A 21396-nucleotide genomic window follows, 5' to 3' on the forward strand; every position below is an offset into this window, starting at 1 on the left:
ATCAAGGTTAATACTATGAGTCGATGCCTGAAGTTAATCAGTTCAGTAAAGAATGAGAAGTAAACACAATTGTTTAAACCTTTTCTGATCAAAAGATAATAAATGGCTTTACTTAGACATATTATAAGACATTTAAGATTCGTATCGATTTAAAACAGACGTCATAATCTGCAGACTAGGTCCTTTCCTCTTAATACCTCATCAAATTCAGACAAAAAAGTGTTCATCATTAAATTTACAGTCCTACAGGTGGGGATTTCCGACAAACTCAACAAATCTACATAATCATATGAAACACTAAGATTGGACGCTCTTATAATCACTGATTCAACCAGCAAGTTTTGTTGCTTTCCTGGGCCATTTTATACCGTCCCATAGTGTTTACAGCTTGCTACGCACTTTAACGAAAACAGCTCCTCTGGAATAATACCACCGAATTAGGCAGTCGTGCACATCGGCGTTCACAAACCCGATAACAAAATCTTAAGTTTTCGGCTGATTGTTCAAATTCTGCCGTTTGTTCGGATATGATTGATTGGCGACCAGCTTTGCTTACTGGCCAATGTTTATTGTTTACTTTAAATATAATATATTATTATAGATACAAATTGATGTAAAAAAGTAGCACAAAATACTTAGTAACTCCTAACCTCTATATGACTGATAAATGATAAATGTGATATTAATCAGGCAGTATATTAAAAGATAGAACATAACTTATTATAAACACTGTCACAAAGATGAATTCCAACAATATGTGCAAGTTAGAAATTAACTATGCTAAATAGGCTCTCGAAAACTGTTTAGTCCTGTATGATCACTTAAAAAATCAAAAAAATGTACATTAAAAACATGTTGCAAACACTCAAGCTAGCAACGTCAACTCAAACCAATTAATTCGCCACAAAAACATATTTGACCCATAATATCTCTCAGCCTCAGCTTCAATCTTATCTCTGCAAAGGATTTTACCAGCCTTTATGAAAAACACTTTATCCTTCTCTTCTGCCGCTCTAATGTAAAAGTGGAATATCTGTGAGTAGGAAGCCTAATTAAAAACATGTACAACTTCTTAACGGCCTACAGTAGGCCTCGACTGGTTGCAATCTGTTTTTATCAGTAGAACTTTGTACGGTTGGAGGAGAAAATCTTAAGATGGTTTAAAAAGCTAGTGGGCATTTTGGAGCGGGATGTTTATGGAGGGTTTGTAACCGCTTCCCTGGTAATCTCACTCAGAGACTTCCCCATTTTCTTGACACCAAGATAAGTTGAATAGGAAATATTGCTGTACATATTGCTGTGCATGTACGTTGCAAAATCTTGAATGTTGAGTAGGAATCACACCAGTTGAGGTGATTAATAAATCCATGAAGTTGATACATAATTACGTTTTCTGAGCTCTTATATACTCACGACAACTTTGGGGATTGGCATCATTCTTACAAGATCTGATTCGTATCTGTTACCCCTCCAGTCTTATTTATGGACACGAGGTTAATCACGTGGTCTGTAGAATGTGATGTTAGGTACTAAACGAACATATTATCAGCAAGATAATCTTGTACTTTCATATTGCTTTGTTGATCTACAAACTCAACCAGTTCAATAGTAATATGGCTGATTTTTACCGCTGAACTTTATCTGATGTCCTTAATAAAAGATGCTTTTCTTCTGATTGTTTTGCAGCTCTTCTCACTGGTAAGTTGACACATGTTGAACCTTTCTGATGGCAAGATATTTATATTCAGATACATTTATTGGAATTGATGTTTCTACGGCTCTCATTTTTGGAGGTGCTGGTATTTATTTTGAAAAATAATATTGAATAGTCCATAATTGAACTGAATAGACCAGAAAAGGCAATCTACTATTTTACCTACTTAATTATGTAATATCCGGATCGGAACATTATTTATTAGTCGCATAGTTGTAATGTTTCTGGGGCAAAATTTATAGTGATCCCGTTAACCTACTTTACCTACTAAAGACATGTATACTTATAGTTTATACGACCTCATATATTTACCAGAATCGTATAAACTGCGGTGGAACGGGAGAGATTCAATTTTTAAATTACACGGATTCGGCAGACTGTGTGGATGTGCTCCCGGAAGTGTGTGACTTTTACTTCAAGAACATTCTAATAGAGAACGAAGATGGCAATGAGCTCCACGTTCTTCCGAAGACAGATGATATCGGTAATTCCGTTAAAGTTAACTTAAGTAGAGTAGACGAGCTTGGCGAAGCCTTTGCTGTCAATTTCACGGCAAAGAAACGTATTACGATATCGATTAAAGTGTCTGGAAATGAGGAAAGAGCAATGACTGATTTGGTGGTGCCGTTTTCAAACACGACAGTTAAAGATGGATGGGTAAAACAGGACTATAGGAGTCAAGAAAGCAAAGGAACTCTCACTATACAGTACAGGCTGACAAAATGCGATGACAACTTCACTGGTTTAGGATGTGATTCCTGTGAAGATTCCTACTTCACACCACAGTGTGACAAATACTGCAAACCAAAACCAGGCTACTTCAAGTGTAACTCATCCGGAGAGAAGGTCTGTGAGGGAAGGAGAAGAGGACAGAACTGTGACAGTTGCACGTCATTTTATTTTGGGCATGATTGCAAGACTAACTGTGAACCTGCAGACGAATATTACATGTGCTCAGAAAGTGGACACAAGATCTGTTTTGGATACACAACGAGTGTTGCAACAACTGCAGAGCAAGTAAGAATACTAACCTTGGAATGACCGTGGTGGTAGGGTCAGGTTCACTGATCATAGTTCTTGTAATGATCACTGGATTCACTCTTCTGCTCAGAAGGCAGAGGAGAGGGAGGATGGAGGAAGGCAGCAGTAGAGAATCTGCAGCTCATGTTCGCACGGATGAGAGAGTTGATTGTAAGAAGGGTCAAGCTATTACTGACAATATTGAGCATCCAATACCAGCCTACAAAGAAGTAGAGAGAGAAGGAGCAAGGAGTAAGCAAGGAGATGATGAAAGTGACAAGGATGGATACGTTCCAATGAAGAATATAAGAAAAGCTCGTCTTCTTTGTGAATCTACATCGGTAAGGAATCAAGAAGGATTGAATCACGAAAATGATGATAGATAAACGATTCTAAGAGAAATATTCAGGATTTAAGATCAGTGTCTGGTTAAAGCAGCAGCACTCGACAGCCAAGAAAAAGATTTTACTGAAACTGACAAGGATGGATACGTTCCATGAAGAACCTACGAAAATCTCGTCTCCTTTGTGAATCTAATTCGGTCAAATACTAGAGAACTCAAAACATCATAGACGGAATTAGCCTTGGAGAAATATGAAGGATCGCCAATAGGATACTGGAGTAATGATTAATCTGAAATTCTCTCTTATCTACGAATAAAACATAATGATTAAAGATTAAATTAGTGCTTTCGTTGAAAAAACAATAACGCCTGAATTTGTATTGAAACTTGTTGCAGTTGACCAACAAACTAGAACCGTGAATTGATTTTAATATTAACTGGATTTTAATATAATTGTTAAGCTACTATTAATGATTTGATTTAATAAGAATTATTGGCTTATTGCTGAGTGCAATGTTTCATAAAAATGTTTGAAAATGTGGAAGGTTTTTCAATATCAAATTGCCAAATCTTCCTATTAGATATTGTTAATTGTTATTATGTTTTGTTAACAAATATATTAGTTATTAGTCATTACTTATTTTCTATAACATATACATGTTATTGTGTTTAAGTAAAATATTTGTCTGTGAGGGTGTTGCCGTACTTTCACATTTCAGCTTCTGGATCATTCGACTTACTGGAGCAGGTTGAGATTCGAGAAAGGTCTAATTAGAAATGTTTTTTGTTTCTGGTTAACAAACCTTTATAGACTTTTCCTCCGGCTTACACTTGGTTAGAGTAGCTGAGTATGAGATACCTTGCCTAGAATAGAATAGAAAGTTCATGGGCAGTGAGTCTCGTGGTGAACAAGGAATTTAATCTATACATTATAACAAATTAGATCTTCTCTAATTTATCGAATTAACACCCCAACCCACGCGTTTCTGATTAACCTAGATAGTTCCACCATTCAACTTAAACCGCTATATAATATGAATTGTCGACTCTAGATTACAAAAAGCTTTATCCAGGTAAAGGTAAATTTAAGCTATCATATAAGTAAAAAGCCACAAACTAGACTCAATAATTAGTCCTACCCAGCCATTCAGTGCGGAGCGAGAGTAGTCGTCCCAGTATATAACAGAGTATAAATGTATAACAGAGTACGACAGCAATGAGATTGTTTGAAAATTCGATAAGTCAGAGGGCTGGGAAGCTCAATTAAATTTTACATGCTCGTTGATCCCCTAACTATAGAATCATTAATCTCTGCTGTTGCCAATCTTTCTAATTCACTGCCTTTGCCTTCTTTCAGTTTTATATTCCTTTTCTCGTGTTTGTATCCGTCTATTCTGAGATAAATTGTTGGATTAATACCGGTTTACGATATGGCTAAGCTCATGGTCCACGCGATACAGCGAAGGCGTCAGGTTACAACTTTGACTTACATAATTTTCTCATATACAGCAGTTATGTCGTACATAAATGAAATACTATAGCATCGTAGGAGTATTAAGTAGCGACCTCAGACCAAAATTTTCTTTGTACTTTGATAATTAAGGTGGTATTAGTTTTAGGACGACCAATAAATGAGCAAAAAATTACATTTATATCTATTATTTATTGTACATCGCTCTTTTCTGAGTTCGCGAACTGGAACATAAAGGCAACAAATCCATTCGAACCTGTATTGACTATAGATAAAGCGGTTTTATCTACGGAGATTATGGTGGCTTTGTTCATAAATATTTAATAATATGTGATTGCACAAAAGAAAACAATATATAATACTGTAAATTAATTGCAAAATAAAGTGCCAAAGAGTTAATCAGTCCTGCATGAAGATTAACTATCGCACCGACTAAGTACAAAAATATAAAACCGTTTACTCCAAATCAAAATTATCACGATCATTAATATTAATGTACACTTACAGATCTTAATTCTGACCTATGAAAGTTCGTAATTCTTCACCTACATCTAAACTTCTAGATAGAGTTAATAAGACCTGATAAGAGATAATACAATTTAATAACCAGAATATGTCCATTACTCTTTTTTCCTGGTGTAGTTAGTTTCAGGCACTACTACTACTACTACTATGTCGGAGCTAAGTCCGAGCTACGCCAGACAACCCCCTCCATATATCCCTGTCCCGCATCAGGGTTCGCAGTTCTTCTTTAGAGTTTGTCCCAACTTCCTTCAGTAACATAGACAAGTAGCCTTTGTCTTGGTCGGCCTTGCTGTGCTCTACCGTGCGTAGGTTCCCATAAGACTAAATCACTGGCAAGTAGCTCAGGATGTCGGATGCAGTGTCCCGCCATTTTTAATCTCCTGCTTCGTAACTTGTTTGACAGCCTTGGGAGGCTACCATACAAAGTATATTGCTGACCTTGTCCTTCCATGAGATACCCAGCACCATACGCAACATCTTTGTGTATGTCCCGTCCAAACTTTTCTCTTGAGCCTTTGTCAGTGTCCAGGTTTCTGATCCGTAGAGCAGTACTGATTCACAAGCCGCTATGAACAATCTAATCTTGAGGCTCTTTGAGAGTTTGGATTTCCAGATATCCTTCAGTCTATGTAGGGCACCCCACGCTTCTCCCTTTCTAACCCTTATCTCCCTATCTGTGCTCTCAATCCAGGAGCCTAAGTAGATGAAATCATCTACATTTTCTATGGCTTCCCCGGATCGACTTTGTAGGTCGCTAGATCGATCCTCCATATTCAGTGTCATGACCTTGGTCTTGCCTTCGTTTATGTGTAGTCCCACGCTTGCTGCCGCCGATTCTACTCTGAGCAGGAACTCGTTAGCCTTGTCCATGTCCTCAGATATAAGTGCTATATCATCTGCAAAGTCCACATCGGTGATGATCTTGGGCCCCACTCTTCTGCTTTTTCTACGTTCGAGGGTGAGTCCCAAGTCGCTCCGCATCATCGCCTATGGCTTGCCTCATACAGTAGTCGATGACTATTGCAAAGAGGTAAGGTGCTAAGGTATCACCCTGTAACACACCTGCAAGTATCTCGAACAATTCAGTTTCTCCGTCTGGAGTTAGGACTTTGGCCATTGTCTTCTCGTACATGAGCCGTATAAGCTGCGCGATTTTGACTGGAATGCCGTAAGCTTCTAGAATCTTTAGCATTTTCCCACGATGTACACTGTCGAAAGCCTTCTTAAAGTCTATAAATGTCAGAACAGCTGGCAGTTTCCGACTCTTGACACCCTCTATAAGACGTCTCAGTACCAATATCTGTTGAGTTGTTGACCTTCCTGGTCTTAATCCATTCTGGTTTCTACGCAGAATTGTCCTCGATTTCTGGCTTCAACCGGTTTAGAACCATCTTGTTTAGAGACTTGGCAACTAGGGATGACAAGCTTATTCCCCGATAGTTCATTGGTTCGCTAAGGTCGCCCTTCTTTGGAATTGGTATGATGTTGGCAGTTGACCATTGGTCTGGTTTCTCACCTTTCAATAGAGCATTGTTACAGAAGTCTAAGACAATTTGATCAAGGTCGCATCGTTTTAAGACTTCGGGGGCTATGTTGTCGTCACCCCATGCTTTCCCTTCCTTTATGCTGGACTTTGCTTTCCTGTACTCATCCAACGTAAACGGTTCTGTTCCGATATTCAGAGGTGGGTGGACTGGATCAATATCCTCTTCCGCGTTCTCTACCGTCGGTGGTGAGCCGAGAAGAGTAGCAAAATAGTCCTTCCATTTCTGAACCCTTTCCGTTGGTGAGTTTCCCTTGATTTTGCCAGTATATGATGGAGCTTTACCTGTGATCTTGTTGATCATGGTCCAGCTTTTAGCATGTCTGCCCTGCCAACTTGCTTCCTCCAGTTCCCGGACCTGCCCCTCCAGCAGGTGCTCTTTGGCTGCTTGATAAGCATCGCCTAGCTTTTGTTTGCCCTCTTGAACAGCTATTCGGTTGTCTTCTGTAGCATCTGAGTGGTATTTTATGCTACATTCCCTCAGCTTCAGCCTGGCAATCTCAACACTTGGAGTCGCTGAGATTTTACATCTTTTCTTTTTCTCCTTTTCAGGTAGTAAAAGTCGAGAAGTTGTCCTATTCGCATCAATAAAGCATGGTACCTTTCTGTCTGATCATCCTTTTCAAGTATGGAAAAGCGGTTTTTAACTTCCACTGTGTACCTCTCTTGTAGAGCGATATCAGTTTTAAGTTTATACCAGTCCAGAACCGGAGCCCTCTTCTCCGTCTTGCTTATCCGTAGACTAAGCTTTACCCTTGCTACGACTACTCTGTGATCCGAGCCAATACTGTGGAAACTACCATATGCTTCGGAGTTTTTGACGGAGTTCCGCCATTTCTTCCGGCAAATGATGAAGTCGATTTGAGATTTACTTTGACTCATATCTGAGAGATATGTCCAAAGTTTACCTCTTCGCTTCTGAAATCTGGTGTTTGTGATTTCTAGCTGTCGCTCCAACAGCATATCCTCTAGCAGTCTACCATTTCGGTTTGCTGGACCCTTGTGGAAGGATGTCCAGTTTCCTGATGATGAGACATGCGCATTGAGGTCTCCTACAACGAATAGTAAGTTGTGGGCTGGTATCTGGTCGATGGCACCACCAAGGCTGTCGTAGTAGTTTTCTGCTTCGTCGACAGTCGCCCCCTCTGTCGGGCTATAAGTCACAATAACAGTTGTGACCGGGTTCCCTGTTTTGTTTTGAAACCCCACGGTGGAGGTTGGCGTGTGCCGCAATTTATTAATCAATGGTTATTACATAAATGAAATTATAGAAGTCACACTAAAAATATAATAATGTAAAATAAAATATATTAAAATAAATGCCCTACTAAAAGTACTATATAACTAACGGTCTGCAAAACTGGTTGAAGTCGCAATTTGTAAACATGCTAATTACTATTTAGTAATAATAGATAAAAAGTTTTGCGCGGCAGATGTAAATTCGGCAATATAAATGGCAGTGAAATTAAAATGATATGTTGTTGATAGAAGATCATAGTCATTTGTCGCGAGTGATCTTTCTTTACGCGTTGTCGCTTACTTATAACTCGGTGCTGTAGTCTATTTGCGAGCGCCCTTCTCTTTGAGACTTTCTTAGCCCTGTTATACTGCAAAGTTTCAGGCACATTTTTCGTAAATTTTATTACTGCTTGGTATCTCTGAGGCCGGTCTTCTCGGAACCTCCATTTCCTTCTTTCACCTGTAATTTCATTTTATCGGTCTTTTTGATGTTGTTACTCGGCCTTTGGCAAAAAGTTTTGTCTTCAGAAGAGATGGTATGTTCAGGACACCTTGTACAGAAGACGAGTGCTTTCCGCTGAAATGATTTTCTTGGCACCTCTCGCCTGGTTCCCTTGTTCCAAAACGTTCCCGCAGGGCAGCTGCATATTCCGCTTCTTTACCTGGTCGATGTTTCACAATCCACACAACCCGTCCCGTTCCACCTTAGTTCACCTGCGAAGATTGTGGTAGAGAAGTGGCTTTATCTGGACAATCTCTGCAAATGCCCTGATCTTGGTTATTGTACGCGGTTGAAGCTGGGCAAGGTTGACAAGATCCAGCAAAGTATTTGGTCCAGATCCAACCATGTCCTCTCTTACAGCTGCATCCTTCTCCATTACTATAAGTGGGACAGGGAGACAGTGACCAGAAGAAGTCGCCCCTTCTAGCCGCACCATCCCGAGAGGACAATTGATACATTTTCCAAGATCTGAACTGAAGAATGCGTAACCCTGGCAAATGCAGTGTGAGAGACCAGTAGGGGACTGGGAGGGAGTAAGTAGTAGATGAAGGACAGTCCTGGCAGGTGTTCAGATCTTGACTCCAGTTCTGTCCAATAGAGCAGAGTTTCACACAGTGAACAGTCTGAACCATCCTTACAATATACACAGCCGTGAGTTACGCTGTCCCACATGTATCCTTCAACACATTGACAGTCTTCTGACAGAACGGGAGATGTGGCCCCGATAGGACAACGTTTGCAAATTCCTTGTTTTGTGTCTTTGTAGGTGTTCATTGAGCAAGGGTTACACTGCCCCTGGTCAGAGTTCCAGGCCCAGCAATACCCTTTCTGCTCGATTAATTGGTCAGCTTATGAACATATTATTGGCAGAGCCGATCCTGATTCGGTAACGTTTTTCATGAATTATTTCAAGTGATGCTTTCTATTTGTGCATCGGTACAACTGTTACAACATCCAACGAGTACTGAGCATGACGGCTAAAACCTGGAAATATCTATAGAAACCCAACGCATTACCTTCAATGAGTATAATTGGCCTTTCATCATTAACCTTTTCTCAGGATTATAATTGAGTGTTCACTATAAGCTCTGTTTATGATTTAAATATTAAATAGGTAAAAAGTAAGCTCTTAAGTCTTACTTCGAAGGTAAAGGGATTGAATTACGCAGATGGCAAGCAAAATGAGTATTGTATTTCTTGAAGGCGACTTCTACAACAGATACTGAAACGGATAGTTGAAACGGAAAACCGTCGAAAGATTTTATTACTGAGAAAAATTCGCGAATCAACCCCATTGTTCTAAATGGTTGATAAAATGGATAATTCAATAATAAATCTAGCAACAGAAAAGGTCATCGTGACTCACTGTAATTTTTGTTCTTATGAGGTCGTTCAAATATTACGTAATCATTTTTTGGAAATTGTTTACCCCCCAACCCCTTCCGTAATCAGTTTTCCACATAGCTATTGTGCCAAAATTGCAAGAGCGAAATCATTTGGAAACCCCCCTTCCCCCTCGGCTGATTAGTATTACATAATATGTGAACGACCCCTATCTGGTATGTGCTTTATTTTATCGGGGGCCTCAGTTCTCGATTTCTGATTTCTAATAATGGTGATTGTGAGTTTTAAAATGTGTATCTAGGACCTAGGTCATTTAGAAACATGAGCATTATGCGTGCGACCTATTTCTACCTCTCGACGATTTTTGAAGCTTGATTATTTAAACTTATGGCGAGATATGGAACCATCACCTTCGTATATTAAATGTTGTACACTTGACTGGATAGAAATTATATTCGTTGATTCAATATCACTATTATATTATTTCAGTCGGCGCCATCTGCAGCTTTCTTCCTCAACAACGGCAATCCTCTATCCTCAACATCTCAGCCAAACCTTTCTAAAGGTTCGTGAATTAATTTACACTGTTTATTCAATAGTTTGTCTAGAGTTGATAGCGCCAAACGCAAATGTTGAAATCATTCCGGGGGTCTTTGTTGAATATTAACGAATATGTGTCAGTTTTAGAGGCAGAAGGGAAGGAGGGAGAGGACCGCACGAAGGATGTGGTGTATGAGAATAGGGAGTACAGAGACAGAGTTTCCCGTGCATCTACTCCCCCCTTGCAGCGAGTATCCCGTGCATCCACTCCCCCCTTGCAGCGACAGTTCGAGGAACCACTTCAGGGTTTCCACGTTGTCAGGCCAAGCTCATTTCAACCCAGGTATATTAACGGATAACAATTTTGATTATTATCAGTATGTTGGAGATAGTAATTAATCTTAATTCAGTGACGCTGTCCAATCTGAATAATGATGTCCTCGGCTAGGGTCCGGTCCCAGTTGTACGAGTGATTTTGCTGATTTTAGACCGTGAATCGCTGCTTTTTTAGTGAGGGTAAAACCATTTATCCTGGATTAACTCAGAGAAATATCCACCACTCCTCCACGAAGCGTGCTGGTCCCCAAAGCCAGAACCCCTGTCTCTTCTCACCACCTGGAGAAGCTGAACTCTGTAGAGACCTTGCTTTGTGAGATCATGTCCCGACTTGACAACTTGGAGTGTTGTTCCAGAAGCAGTGTCAGACCCAACAAAGTCAGACGTAAGTATTTCTGATTGTATTAGCTATGAGTCTAAGACTCTCGGTCAAATCAGTCAGACGAACAGGTGATGATCGAGATGAATGATGTAAACTATAAGTTATAAAAAAGCTGCTGGTTGAGAATAATAAGGGTGACAGCTCATAGTTTTATACTGTTATATTACACATCATAATCAAATACTCCGATTATTCTTTTATATGACAATAGATTATAATATGAGCTTGTTCTATGTGCTACAAAAGAAACCAGAAGCAAGACAAAAGTGTCTCTGAAAATAAGGATATTCCGGGAACAGCGTCAGATCAGAAAACACTTGTCCATGATCGACAAAAGGACTTCTCTTCTTACAAAGAAAGTAGACAGACTCAACAGGTTTCCAGTAATTAAATTTAATATTATTGATCAGGCCCTGATTATGTTATTGTTATGCTAGTAATATTTTTATGATTTCTTAAAGTAGAAAAACGATTGGTTCCAGAAAAACAAAAGGAATGTTATTGAAATTCCCATGTTGTGAAAACTCAAGACCCAGAAAATGATAATAATCGATAGTTCAACGAATTTACGATTGATTTCGGAGTGATTATTAAGTTACTGCTGCGCCAGCATTCACGTTATTGTCGTCTTAACTGGAACCAATATGGCATGATTATAATAATATAATATTATCGAACTTCAATTAAAAACTTTTAGAACATTGTCTCTGGCTAGCTTACAGTTCACACTTAAACTTCATTTCAGTCAGACACGAATTGGAAAAGAAAGACCCCAACAGTTAGACGAAATCCTGAAATTTCTTCAAATTGAGGTGAGTTCAACTCAATTCATGAAAATCTAATAATATTTGATAACATGAAGAAGTTATGAGTGTTTTAAAAGAGCTAAAAATGTTTATCAAGGATTTCAGAGGTATATTGGAAAGAGAACATGTATCCAGGGACGACTTTTTCCTCCTAAACAAGCCAGATCTCAAAGAGATGGGTTTTCCACTTGGTGTCAGAAGAAGAATTCTAAATTACATCCGAAACTGAAACTGCTGACCAGTCCACCTCCAACCTGGAAGTGTAACTGTAAAGCACATAGTAAACATTGCCGATGGCTTCTGACAAGATCAAGGGAAAATGAAATGATATATGCTATCATCAGGATCAGAGATAACTATTAATTTTCATTAGTGCAGATGTAGGCTGATAACGTTTTGAGATATTCATCCGGGTTATTGAATCATATAAAGGATGTAGCTGAGTAGATTTCATGCGGGTTATTGAATCATATGATAGATGTAGCTGAGTAGACTTCATGCTAGGGGGATTTGAAAGAAGCCTGTGAAGCATGATGTCATGATAAATTATGGTTATGTGGATTTGGTATGTCGCATGAGAATTATTGGATCTGGTTGGATTTTTCCATTTGCGATCGTGGTTTACGAATTAACGAAAACAGTACTGTTTTTAATAAAGACCTGTTTCATTTGTCCCACGTAGGTTTATTTCATAAAAATAATGAACAGTCAACACCACTAAAATAAAAAGCGTCTTTTTCAAATATACTGTGGTTGTACTAGTGTCCCGTTGTTTAATATTAGATTCGTAGAATAACATAAGTCCGACGAGAAGTTGACCCCAACTGTCTTCTTATCCAAATCCAATACTCACAGTCATGCATCATCAGCAGGGGTGTAGGAGGAGGGGGCAGGGGGGGGGGGGGTGGCGACCGCCCCCCATAAAATCTGGAAAAGGGGCGAAAAGGGGCCAACTTTTTCAAGTAAATTAGCAGGATACGATCCAGCTGTGAGCTGGCATGAACCAGAAATCTGATAATTTATATTACATATTCCGATATTACATGTCAGGATTCATCAGAAGTTCAGGAACCTAGCGATTATAAAATTCAGATAACATTGCTGGTTACTCTTCTATGCCGTGTTCAGTATTTTCAATACCAGAATATTTCAATGAACCAGAAATCTGTTAATTTATATTACATATTCTGATATTAAACGGGTAGCTGATTTTGATAAAATAAAATCGTGATCCGGCGTGATCAATTATTTTAATAGAAGTACAACGGCTGCACCCCTGACTTTTTAACTTAATAAGAGACGTATATATTAGGACATTTGTAATTTGATAAAATTTAAAGTTTTGGTGTGTGAATTAGAGGTCTTTAAAACAAAACATATTACATGTCAGGATTCATCAGAAGTTCAGAAGCCTAGCGATTATAAAATTCAGATAACATTACTGATTACTCTTTTATGCCGTGGGAGTAAATTAGCAGGACACAGTGGCCCTCGGGTCTTTAAAACAAAACATATTACATGTCTGGATTCATCAGAAGTTCAGAAGCCTAGCGAGTATAAAATTCAGGTAACATTACTGATTTGTGATTACTCTTTTATGCCGTGGGAGTAAATTAGTAGGACACAGTTTGCCTCTTGTAGTCCGAATTTACATAACCTCATTGCTAGAATTCGTTCCTTAAAACAAATTTTCCAAGAATTGTTCCAGTTTCTCCCTCCTTGCATGTTGTACCCTCTTTGAGAGTGAGACCTATAACTGTAAGAATATTTTTCAAAATTTGCAGGACTTTTCCTTTGACCCTTAATGCTTAGTTAAATTGGCACAACAAAATCTTTCTGGATTTATCTTTTCACATTGCTAGATTTCAATTCTGGAAGCAAATTTCCTGAAATTATTTTCCAGAGAATACAATATGCATCCCTTTTTCGAACTACACTTATTTCGCAAGAGCTGCTTGCAGACCCTAATAATTAATAAGCATTTAAAATCGTATTATTTTAATTATTCTTGAAACTGTGTTTGAAAATGATCTCTATATTGCCAAATTGCTCAGCTAGGCCTTTATTTACACGTTTTGCTGTTTTTGAAATTCAGGCTGTGGCCAAAGCGCGTGCTAAATTAGAAAAACTCTAAGATTTTGGCCCCCTCATGAAGAAAATCATTCCTACACCCCTGATCATCAGTCCTTTAGTCATACATCCTGACTCCCAGTAATCCTGCTGCAATATCACCCCTTCCAGTTTGGTCGTTTATTTACTTGAGGACCCTACCCCAGGCTATTATGTTCATAAACATTCGGCGGAATGACAGGCTGAGCGCCGCCCAGTAAGTCGTTTATGAGCAGAGTACGTATTCGTAATACAAATTATATTTTTTACCCTCTAGAATAATAACAATTTGACAATATTTTAATTCAAATTCCCAATTCCACTCAATTTCACTACTCTGATAGTGATAAAATTTAGAAATTGATCAAATATTGAAATATCCGGCTTTAATAGTAAATAGTTTAAGGTGCTTGCCTGGATATCATGCATGATGCAGATTTCGGCTAGATAATAGATATCAATGATTTCGGCTAACATCATGATAGCATGATCAGGGTTGATTCACGATCGCGATTTCAATACTTCGCATCTCGCCGATCTGCATCATGCATACGATCTGTGGTTGCGAGAAGATGCGCGGCGCGGCCCAGTAGTGCATAGCGCTACAAGATCAGGGTAGCATGAAACGTAGAGGATCGCAAGTGTTTTCCAGGGAAAAAAGTCAAGGGGGGGGGGGTTGGGTCTTGATTACGGCCCGGTTGATTTCGGAGGGGGGAAAATTGCTAAAATATTGATTACGTACTATGTAAACGACCCCTAAGCGGCTAAGCTAGCAGTGTGCTGGAGTTTTGCCTGCGTCTGAAATTTAACTTGTAGCAAAATGCACCACTGGGCCTCGCCGAGCTGCGAACTGAAGGATTGACATCGTGAATCAACAATTAAATAACTGTAACCAAAATGTAATTAGATCGAACGCAGAAATCGAACGCCGGCGTTCGATCTAATTAGGGGGTGCACCATAAAAATAAACTTGCTCGGATTTTAAAAATTTTTGTACCATTGTTTTCTAGAGACTGTGAGAATTTTCACAATACCAAATTTGTCATACTTTTTTGGTAATATCAGTGAGTTTCGCCTAAGTGCCATATTTGATGGTGCGCGGCTTTTGGAGCATAATTAGCTGTATAGTAGTAGTAAAAGTTGCGTAATTTGACCAAATTTGACCAAATTCGTTGATTTTTGTCGCGGTCGTATTATTTGGGTATATCTTCAGTTCCTTGAATGAGATCATTCTTAAAATTGGCGACGACCTTCCAATAGGGCTTTCACAACTGTCCGAAAAGTTTGGTGGATATCGGAGTTGATATAGTGATCAAAATGGGGCAAAATACGCTGCTTTTAGCTGTAACATAATATCTGATAGTAGTATAGTTAGATATGCTTTAAACTTTTCGGACACTTGCCTTGTAAGTCTCTATGAGTAAGCTTACCAATTTTTGTTGCAATCGGAGGTCGGGAAGGATACTTAATATCTATTTGTTTGAAGAAAATTGTGCTGGCTGAAATTAGCGCTAAAAAACCATCCTACAGTCGGCACGCGCGGCTCACTGTCGATGGCGCACTACCTAATCTAATTCCTAGATCGAACGCGTTCGATCTAATTTCTGCGCTTTCTATTTACAATCTAATTACATCTTGGTGACAGGTAAACCGATACGTAGATTAAACCGATACGTAGATCATTTACCGGGGACCTCAGGCTATCATGTTCATTAACATAGAGATTCGGCGGAATGACAGGCTGAGCGCGGCCCAGTACACAGTAAGTAGATCATATCAAGTGTATTTATAGTTTTTACGTTAAACCATAGGTCACGTGATATTTTTTACCAATATGCGCGTCGTAGTAGTTAGTCACGTGATACACGTCATCAAAACACGTGACAGTGCGCGCGGATGACATTGTCATGGAATACCAATTATCAAAACAAAACAAATCTTGTTGAGCCAAATTAGCGGGGCGGGATTATAGAAACTGTGCCGGGGTTATTTTGTATTTATGAAGCGGGAAAGAACTAATATATATATATATATATTTATAACATTAACACTAACAGCGGGAGCCGGGATTATTACAATCTATCGCGCCCGCCCGGCTGATTATTCTAAATCTAACTCGGAGGTGTTTATAAGTCTAATATTTTTCCATTCATACCCTTTTGTTAAAAAGCAATAGTGAGAAAGCAATATAGTGAAAGGTTATCAATGGCCACACACACACACACACACACACACACACACACACACACACACACACACACACACACACACACACACACACACACACACACACACACACACACACACACACACACACACACACACACACACACACACACACACACACACACACACACACACACACACACACACACACACACACACACACACACACACACACACACACACACACACACACACACACACACACACACACACACACACACACACACACACACACACACACACACACACACACACACACACACACACACACACACACAAAATAATCATATATCACATCTGACATCATTCACTGTACCTCATAACTAGACAAAAATATGTAATGTCTTGAATGAGTAGGACGTAGGTTGTTGTTGATTTCATTCAATCAGTGAATCCAAATCTAATTCGATGATTATTGACAAAAATGTTAAAGCGCTTTAACATTCCAATTACCGGGGTAAGTACAGGAATTCGATGCTCTAACATTTAGTGGTCATCTTGACCGCAGTCCCTCTGAAGAATAAGACAATGATTTTTCTCCCTGATTTTGGACATTAACCCGCCGAATTAGAAATTTTCGTCTCACAAATGTGCTTCTTCCCCTTTGGCTTTACCTGGCAAACCTCCAGAGTCATGCGATTCTACAAGAATAGTGTGACGTGTCCGGTGTCCCGTGAAATACTAGTTGAAGTGACGAGTGGTAACAGAAAGTGTAAACGTAAAAAAATGCGGGCCCCAGTGAGGGTTTTACCAAAGTGCAACATAATCAGTTAATTCGGTCCCTCCAGTTTGTCCAGTTCCCCAGGCTAGAGCAAAGGTTTGGTGTGCGTTGCAAAGTTGACTGTTGTGGTAATAAGTTGGTTGTCGAACATAAAATCAGTCTTTGTAGACTAATGGTCCGGCCGGTGTACGTTGATTTCCAGTCTCGGCCGAAAGATCTATAAATGTTAAGTTTCCGTGTTAGAGGCTGCAGTGAATAACTTGATACTTTGATTACGTTATCTTTTACCACCCTTACCTAACAGTTATATTACTCTTAAATTGATTTTAAAACCTAAGAAGACTGTGCGTCGAGCTTCCGCGGCGTGGATAATGATCTCATCCTTCTAATAATATCATCCTTCTCCAATCCACGGTTATATTGACTTGGGGACGTGGCAATTTGATCATTATATGACTCGTTCGTGTAGGTTTCGGCATTTTCATTTTCGCTAGTATCGATTATATTGAATTTGAACTTTGAGCGTCGAGTCATATAATGTTGTTCATGTTCAGTGAATATTTTTAACGAAGTTTCATTGTTGTGCAATGGTACTGGCAGTGGTAAGTGGTACTGGTAAACATCTTTTCTTAATTTCCCAGTCTTATTGGTAGCTAAAAAGTAGTTTCTCTATTCTGTTGACCGGGATGTTAGCTGTTATATAACCATCTAATCACGTCGTAGAAGCGTCTGGAAGTCCGTTTCGCTTCACTATATCACATATCCGGTTCATTATTTAGCTTTTTTAGCCGGCAATTTGTGACCACCGAATTGTTTTGTATTATCCGGCCAGTGATAAAAAGGTAATATGATCCCAATTTTGCTAAAATATTAGTGAAACTCCAGAAAAAGAGGAACATTGGACGTTGGTGTCTGAGTAACTTTAACTAAACGGAATGTCCGTTATATATATATAAATATGTATTCAGACAGCCCCCTCCTTCTTTTTAAAAACGTTTCTTTAAATTCTTAAAAAACAACTATATTATATACTGTATAATAGTCAAGGGAAAAATGGTCGATTTAAGGGTTTCGTTGGGTTTGAATGTTCACAAGGATTTCTCAACGGAATATGGTATATAGTTAGGTCCCCTACGAACATAATTAGACTTGTCGCCAATTTTGTATCTCACGGCAACACCACTTTTGCCACTTTTGATCTCCTTTCTTGTTTGTTAAATATCTTTAGTTGTAAACAATGTAAAAGGTTGCAAACTAATCGAGGATGTTAATCTAATCAAAGAGAAAAACTTTTGTGGTAAAAATTATTACGTTGGACAATCAGCTAATTGGATAATTACTAATTAGCTAATTAACAAAAAATTTATTGGCTCAAAATGATCGAAATCGCTTGAAACACGGATAAGCGTAGTTTTTAGAAAAACTTCAAAAAAGTTTCACTCGAACATTTTTTTTCAGGTACCCGGTATAGATTGGCAAGATTGACGGTATAGAGAGATTTTAATCATTGTGATTGAAATCAATAAAATGACAGTACGGCAGGTAAAATCGGTTCGATCTTAAATGGTCCTTTTGTGCTGTTTCTTTATGTGGAATTTGATAAGGCTGTAAGTGTACTGTAATTAATTATGAAACTCTAACATTGTGTGGTTTACCTTTTTCAGGTTCAGCCCTTTCCTTAGTTATTTCTAATTACTACTAAACTCCAACTTCAAATATTGATGATTTTAGTATTCCCCGAGCGAAAAATGTTCGATGTTTTTCTGCAAAGCATTTTTCTCCACGTTTCATACAATTCGATCACTTTTGGGGGAAAAAATATTTTCGAATTTTGTGAAAAATTGTCGAAGTTTTTCTAAAAACTACATTTCTCCGTGTTTCAAGCGATTTCGATCAATTTGAGTCAATAATTTTGTCAGCCTTAACAATAACTTGCAGATTGCATAGCACTGCAGGACAACAATATTATGTACATACATAATATATATGTATGTCTGTTTTGGTGCAAGTAAGTCGCGATATTTAGTTGAAGAATATTTGTGTTTGGAACTAGAGCCAGATCAGAGGGTATGTTGCTCTATCAAAAATCGTAAATATTTGTTATGAATTATTATACTTGAATAGTGTAATTTCTTACCGATACCAAAACTTATTACTTTAACTTTCAACAAATACAAGACACACTACCTGCTACTAACGACATACGGTGACAAGTTGGGTACCACGACAGAAGTTCATCTTTCTCACCCAGACATAATTCCTTTTCATCAAAATTAATTCATCATTCTGTCTCTCGTTGTAGTCCGTGTGTAACTAGTCGTTGACATTATGTAATACATTTTTTAAATGTTTACATCCATATTTGATCAACTTTAAGATTCTGGGCAGTAAAACTGTCTTACGAAACATCAATGATGGTGCCAAATTATTTCACTTTATTTTATGAATTAGTTAAAAGTTTAAACTCAATAATTTTTTATTTGTGCCCCAGTGCCCTGTTGAGCTTGATTTTGAAGGGTAGGTAGGTTCGCAAATTGTTGATTTTGAGTTTTTATTCCAAACTCTTACTAATAGTAATACTATTATATGGGTGGTTCATAAATAATAGTAATACTGATAGACGGTCCGGTTTCGCGTATCGCATGAAAATTATGTTTATCAACAATAATTAATGCTGGTCCACCCTAAGTTATAGTTATGCACACAGTGTAAATTTAAAATCATTTTCACGGTAGTGAATTAGAAAACAGATTATGACTTTGGAGGACTTCGCCGCTTCGACGCGCCGCGCGAACTAGCATTCTTGCTTCGCATCGTCGATCGTTGCTCTGCTTCGCAGAGCAACGATCTCGACGGATTGACATCGTCAATCAAATTATGACTATGCATGAGTAGTAGGACTATAAATATTAATCCAACAATATATAATAGACCGACAAACAATTGCAGACAAGTGTGACCACCGGAGAGACGGGAAGGATGAGGACCTGAATGTTTCGTGCTACGAGGATGGATCTGACGAAAAGGCTAAAAGTAGGGCCTTAGACGGAGCATGGCCCACCCGGGGCCGCAGTGGCGAAACAATCCGTTTGTCTAACGACCTTGTGTTACGGCGTGAGGAGCACCGAAAATTCCTTGAAAATCTCGACCTGCCTCAAAAAGAAATAGACATTCGACTAACAAATTGGGACGAGCTGGTACAGGAGGTCACGTTTGGGGGAGATCGGAGCAGGGCCCATCAAGGTGGCAAGAGTTTCAACCGCAAATCTCGCACAAGACGTAGATTCACCGGTTGAACGTTGATTGATCAATTATACTAATAGATTAATTGCTTATCATCAATCATATGCATATGGGACATTATTTGAACGTTGCGACTTTTGTGTGAAACTAAAATGAAACGTAAAATTGTGATGTTAAAACAATAGCTTGTAGTTGTCAAACTCATTTTGCATGTGATTCATTTTTCAATTTAGTATATGTAATAAGCGTCAAAAATTGGCATCCACCGCAAATATTTATTTTATAATGCTTTTGGACACGAAGGGAAACACACAACGTAAGGCTTGAAATCTTCGTAAAGGTTGACGGATGTTACTCGTCTAAATTTCTTCGAAGTAGCGCGCGCCGCTTTCTTCTCGAAATGTTATGACCCGATGCCAAAACATTTCGTCAAGAGGCGGGCGCGCGCTACTGCAATAGCGCGCCCGCCTAGTATGCTGAAACCCTAACCCTAACGAGAAATTCGACCAACTTTCTTATACGGTCATATTACGTGATCAAGACAGTTTTTCGCCAATATCTCGGCAGGGAAGCATTTTAACCTTATTTTATGGGGCCGGATGATTTTGAATCAGCGTCCGAAAATACATCGATTCAAGCTGTTTTCAACTGTCGGGGGGTGGGGGGGGGGGCCCTTTTAGAACAATCTCGAAGATCGACTGTAAAGTAATTTAGCACGCTCGTAATAACGTCATTGGTCATGTCACGATCCTATACAATATCATAAAGTTTAGCTGGGGACCTCAGGCTATAGCTATCATGTTCATAAACATAAAGATTAGGCGGAATGACTTGTCATACGTTGTATGACCCGCCGCGCCGCGCACGAGTGCGCGGCTCCCCGTGTATCGTAGAAACTCCACATAGTGAAACGACCGTGAGGGTCACAACGTGATATAATCAATAATACAAGGAATGACAGCAGACAGGCTGAGCGCGGCCCAGTAACTTAATTGACGATGTCAATTCATTGCAGCTCGGAGCGGCACAGTAGCGCATCTCGCCGATGTGAGAAGCCTCATTGAGTGCGCGGCGCGGCACAGTAACGCATCGCGCTACAACCCAGTAACATATTAAAGTATAATAATGAAGTTAAACGTGAGAGGATTCAAAAATCATCAATTATGACGACGGTTATCGAGCAAGATTTTTGCGTCAAATATTAAATCTATAAGTGTCGAGTATTAAGTATTGAATATAAATATATAAATTAAAGAATGGCTGAGATTCAAATTTGAAACCTTCTTTGCTAAAATGTGACAGATTAGTCAACTGCGCTAAAATTTTTGACAA

At 38.9% G+C, this 21396-nt stretch overlaps 2 protein-coding genes across 7 annotated transcripts in view; both read left to right on the forward strand.

Annotated features, from left to right (window-relative positions):
* The first annotated feature begins 1750 nt into the window (after positions 1-1750).
* Positions 1751-21396, forward strand: part of LOC134822719 (trypsin-2-like) — a 32117-nt gene continuing 12471 nt past the window's right edge. For all 3 annotated transcript variants that reach the window (XM_063833921.1, XM_063833920.1, XM_063833922.1), the window contains exon 1: positions 1751-1760. The gene's annotated coding sequence lies outside the window, so the exon portion shown is untranslated. The remainder of the gene's footprint in view (positions 1761-21396) is intronic.
* On the forward strand, positions 4493-20268 carry LOC134822720 (uncharacterized). 4 transcript variants are annotated; one of them, XM_063833928.1, is made up of 7 exons: positions 4493-4549; positions 10191-10266; positions 10383-10584; positions 10787-10962; positions 11206-11335; positions 11705-11771; positions 19771-20268. In XM_063833928.1, the coding sequence occupies exons 1-7, from the start codon at positions 4508-4510 to the stop codon at positions 19810-19812; spliced, it is 735 nt and encodes a 244-aa protein (XP_063689998.1). In that variant the 5' UTR covers positions 4493-4507; the 3' UTR covers positions 19813-20268. The 4 variants fall into 4 exon arrangements, with proteins under 4 accessions (XP_063689998.1, XP_063689997.1, XP_063689995.1 ...); XM_063833927.1 differs by lacking the exon at positions 19771-20268 and adding an exon at positions 11863-12419; XM_063833925.1 differs by lacking the exon at positions 19771-20268 and adding an exon at positions 11871-12416.

Source organism: Bolinopsis microptera, chromosome 11 (genome assembly GCF_026151205.1).
Source record: "Bolinopsis microptera isolate Bmic1 chromosome 11, MBARI_Bmic_1.0, whole genome shotgun sequence".
Lineage (NCBI taxonomy): Eukaryota > Metazoa > Ctenophora > Tentaculata > Lobata > Bolinopsidae > Bolinopsis > Bolinopsis microptera.